We start from the raw sequence: 5,314 nt of genomic DNA on the forward strand, positions 1-5,314 counted from the left end.
ACTGTCATACTACAGTACTCATACTACAGCACTGTCATACCACAGCACTGTCATACTATAGTAATGTCATACTACAGCACTCATACTACAGTACTCATACTACAGCACTGTCATATTACAGTACTGTCATACTACAGCACTGTCATACTACAGTACTCATACTACAGCACTGTCATACTACAGCACTGTCATACTACAGTACTGACATACTACAGTAATGCCATACTACAGCACTGTCATACTACAGCACTGTCATACTACAGTACTCATACTACAGTACTCATACTACAGCACTGTAATACTACAGCACTGTCATACTACAGCACTGTCATACTACAGTACTCGTACTACAACACTGTCATACTACAGTACTCATACTACAGCACTGTAATACTACAGCACTGTCATACTACAGTACTCATACTACAGTACTGTCATACTACAGTACTCATACTACAGTACTGTCATACTACAGTACTCATACTACAGCACTGTAATACTACAGCACTGTCATACTACAGTACTCATACTACAGCACTGTCATACTACAGTACTGTCATACTACAGTACTGTCATACTACAGTACTCATACTACAGCACTGTCATACTACAGTACTCATACTACAGTACTCATACTACAGTACTGTCATACTACAGTACTCATACTACAGTACTCATACTACAGTACTCATACTACAGCACTGTCATACTACAGTACTCATACTACAGTACTCATACTACAGCACTGTCATACTACAGTACTCATACTACAGTACTCATACTACAGTACTCATACTACAGCACTGTCATACTACAGTACTCATACTACAGTACTCATACTACAGCACTGTCATACTACAGCACTGTCATATTACAGTACAGTATATAATGTTGCTCCGTGTCTGCTGGACGTGTAAAAAAACAAATGTTCGCGATAATTGTTGTGTCTCAATTTACGTACTTCCGCACTTGCTATTTTGTGTGCATAAGTGCATTCACACTGAGAAACATTGCAAACTGCAGTGCACTATGAGTACTTGGATGGTTACTCTCATTTTTTAAGTTTTTATGCGGCCAAAGAAAAACACATTACTGCAGCTTTAAACTAAATTTAGGCGCTGGCGCCTGCTGGTGTTTTAAAATTGAAATCAATATTTTGTCAAACACTGTGTGTATGTTACTTATGTTTTGTCATTATATTTGCCATGCTAATTATGGCGTGTCTAATAAGCACATTTTTATTTTGTTATTATATATTATATATATGTTATGAAATATAAGTTGTATTGTAACTCCAAAAACAATAAAGTCTTTATTCTGATAACACAAACTGTGTCTCTGTTGTGGCTTCATGGCCATATCGTGCTATTCCCTGTGGAGTGAATCAAACTATCACCAACCGCACTAACCAGATATTCCCCGTGGTTCTGCTCCTCCATTAGTTACTGGATAATAAAGGTCTCACTGGGTCTTACTTCATTATGGTCTTTTTATTTTTTTCAAGCATATCTCTCATTCTGTAATTTCTATGCTTTCCGGATCAGTCTCTGCCTTCACACACATACAATCCCAGTGAGCACTTCGTATCTCTTGTCCCTCTGTCACCTTGTCTTTCAATCCCTCCCTCCCAGACAGAGGAGGGGAGGTGCAGCGCGGAGACACAAAGGGAGAGGCAGTGAGCAGCTACTGCCGTCAAGGTGAAGGAGACACAGTCAATGAGTGAACGTGATACAAACTGACAGACTGGGAACTGATTCACGTACGACCCAGGAGGAGTTGGAAAGAAAAAAAAATAAACTATATTTTGATAGCTGTTTTCGTTTTGGATTTGCGACCTCAAGGGGAGATAATATTTGTGAGAGGTAAGCAACTGTGAGGATTATCCAATTTAACAGCAAGCAAGATGGGCTCATATGATTAACGGGAGATTTGTTATACTGACTGGAGTGGAAACATACAGTCTAATTTATCAGTATGCAAGATAAACCTTTGCAAATGGCAAAACTTTTCAAATATTATCATGTGTGTTGGGGTTGTTAGTCTTAAATGTGTTAAAAAACTCTCACACGTGTCTGTTTCTCTTTATTTCCCTTCCTCATGTTGTGCCTTTCTGATGATTCCCTTGTTGAACCGATGCAAATAAATAGTGTGTTCCACCAGTCTCTGTCCCTTCCTAAACCTCAGTCCTCCTCCTTCCTTTGACACTTCATCATGGTGGACCTGTTCGCTGACCGAGTCCTGGTGAAGAACAACACGGACCAGGATGAGCTGGACACAGAACGAGAGATCGTCATGAGCCTGCAGAACCGCATCCTGATGCTCTTCTTTGCATCTGCTGCATGTGAGAGCTGCCAGCAGTTTGCTCCCACGCTCACCGACTTCTTCAAACGGTTGACAGATGAATTCTATGTGGACCGCGCTGCTCAGCTTGTTCTCCTGTACATTAGGTACAACGGACACACAGACACACATTAAGGTGTTGTTAAAACTTGCATTGGACCACATTTATTCCCAAACCCCAAAACCTAAACTTAATGCTGCTCAACCACACCCCTTACCACAAGTGTGGACTCAAGTCACATGACTTGGACTCGAGTCACAAATAAGAGTCGAACTGTCAAAATACAAAAGGACTTGCTACTTCACTTGGACTTCCCCCAAGCCCAAAGACTAAAAAAGTATGTTATTTAAAAAGTGTGCCCAGAATAAATACATTGCTTGAATCAACAAACGCTAACGTCATGTTACTGAGCGGCAGTTGGAAAATAAATCATACCTCATACATATATTAATCCCATTGCATCTCTTGGAAATGATAAGAAAAATATGATTTGCATAGTCCTTCTCTTTCTCAGTTATTGCCTTCTTATTTTTGTGAGAACACAAACATTTGGATAAGTTTTCCAGACTTGGAGTCTATCTGCCCATCCCATATCTTCCAGCAACAAGATCTTCCTTTTTTTTCATCTGTCAGTTTGGACCAGTCAGAGCAAGAGCAAGAAAGATTCCTGAAAGAGCTGCCCAAGAAGTGCCTGTTCCTGGCCTATGAGGACCCCTACAGGAGGTGTGTGGGTTTGACCACTTAGTTGTGTACACAACATCCTGGGGGATGATTGTAATGTAAATATACCTTGCTGTATAAATCCATTAGCTGTATGCCAATGTGTGTGTGTGTCCACAGGGAGCTGGAGGTCATGTTTAAAGTGGAGGAGCTGCCCACTGTGGTGGTGCTGCGCCCCGACGGCTCCATCCTCATCCCTAACGCAGTGGAGGAGATACTCTGCCTCGGCCCAGACTGCTATCGCAACTGGCAGGAGGCAGCAGAGATCCTCGACAGGAACTTCATGATCAACGAGGACTTTGAGGGGAAGTCCATGCACAGCTTGAGTGACCCAGTGAGGAGACTGAAGTACAAGGTGGAAGATGAGAAGAAGAAAAAGAAGAAGAGAAAGCGCAGAAGGTGGGGTGGAGGGGGAGAGGAAGATGCGGATTGCAAGGATGGAGCAGGGTCATCATGGTAATGGAGACCAAGAACAAGAGGACAAGATTGTTGGTTTCCCCAAAGGTTGCCATGATTAGCAACACAAAGCTTTGTCATAAGGTTTCCACTGATGCTGCCAACATGACACAGTTCTGTTTAATTTAACAAAACCCTTTTCACAGCTCAATGTAAGACAATATTGACGTTTATTATCTTATTAAAGAGGTAAAACAAGAAACTGACGTTACCGTGACTATATTTTGGAGCTGCAACGATTAGCCGACTGAAAATTAATCGCCGACTACTTTAATAATCAATTAATTGTTAAAGAAAATGCTGTTTTCAGCCTCTCAAATATGAATACTTCTCTCTGTTTTATATTATATTAAACTGAATATCTTTGGGGTTTGCACTGACAATTTTGCATTATTTTCTTCCATTTTATAGACCGAAGGATTAATTGTTTAATCTTAAAAAAAGAAATTGGCAGATAAATCCATATTGAAAATAATTGCAGCCCTAGGTTTTCTTTTTTTATATCAGTGTCAAGCAACGCTTGTGGTTTTACTGCAAACATATCTAGGTCAACAATCAATAAAAAGTAATGTCAAACACTGAATACTGCTAACCAATGCTGATCTCAGCATAGAATTGTCTTTAATGTCTTTGAAAGCTGCCAAGTATACAGTCAAGCCAAGGTTAGGTCTGAGCCAAGTCTTACCATTATGGCTTGCTTTTATTACCCCCAGGAGAATATTCTAACCATTCCCCCATTTTCAACGACACAGCTCTGTAAAAGAAAGAAAATGTGCTTCACATTTTCTTTCTTGATACATGATAATTTGTACCATCCAATCAAAACACACCAAGCATAATCTGAAATCAATGAATTATTCAGCGCCATTAAAAATAATTTTGTTAGTAACTGTTGTGCTTTGAATGTTTATGAAGTCTAGCTCCACTTTACGGGCTGCACGAGGAGCAATCAGAGCCATTCAAAGGCAGTCAAGTGAAATTATGGAGCAACTGGCTTTTCTACATAATCAGTGATTACCTTTGACATGACTCATCCTCCTTCATGATAAGGACTGTGTTTAGTATTTGCACACTTCCTCGCTCATGTAAACTGCAAAAATGATGCTTTTATCTGATCAGGCAGGATCTGGATCCTCTGAGTGACCCGAGCCTTCACTATATACTGCCATTACTCCTGAAATGCAAATACAAAAAGCAATGGAGTGCTTTTTTTTTTCATTGTAAGCGTATAATGGCAGTAATGGCAGGAGCAGCTGGGGTAAACGTGCTTCTGCAGAGACAGATGATGAAACCAGAATGTCATCAGGTGTCATTACTGCTTGATTATAGACATGATTATGTATTGTATATAGGACACATTTTCTGTCTGAGCAATGCAATGCTCTTCCTATAAGAATAAATGCTGGTGCTTGCTGGATGCACACAAACTGCACACAATAGTCCCCCTTGCTGCATGTTGTTGTCACAGGAGGGATGTAAATGCTACATATCCGAGCTGATCAGACCTGTACAAAGGACACAGCGGCCACATGGTCCATATTCCTCTCCTTTTGCCTACACAGCAGCTTATTGTTGCTCACTCATACAAACCTTGGTAATATAGTCGGAGAAGATGCCTCCTCTCTCCCTGCCTCTCTCTGTCTCTGCACACGTACACTCGCGCACACATTAACACACGTGCGCACACAAAGGCACACACACGCGTTGCGCGCTCTCGAGTGCAGAACGCGCAACAAGCGGACCAGCGGATGGAGAGAGAGAGAGAGAGAGAGAGAGAGAGAGAGAGAGAGAGAGAGA

The 5,314-nt window shown here is 41.1% G+C and overlaps 1 protein-coding gene across 1 annotated transcript; it reads left to right on the plus strand.

The window, feature by feature from the left end:
* Positions 1 to 1,707: 1,707 nt before the first annotated feature.
* Positions 1,708 to 3,669, plus strand: LOC115013088 (nucleoredoxin-like protein 1). Its single transcript, XM_029439079.1, has 4 exons — positions 1,708 to 1,862; positions 2,148 to 2,447; positions 2,975 to 3,064; positions 3,182 to 3,669. The coding sequence occupies exons 2-4, from the start codon at positions 2,212 to 2,214 to the stop codon at positions 3,519 to 3,521; spliced, it is 666 nt and encodes a 221-aa protein (XP_029294939.1). The 5' UTR covers positions 1,708 to 1,862; positions 2,148 to 2,211; the 3' UTR covers positions 3,522 to 3,669.
* The last annotated feature ends 1,645 nt before the right edge of the window (positions 3,670 to 5,314 follow it).

This window comes from Cottoperca gobio, chromosome 1 (assembly GCF_900634415.1).
Source record: "Cottoperca gobio chromosome 1, fCotGob3.1, whole genome shotgun sequence".
Lineage (NCBI taxonomy): Eukaryota > Metazoa > Chordata > Actinopteri > Perciformes > Bovichtidae > Cottoperca > Cottoperca gobio.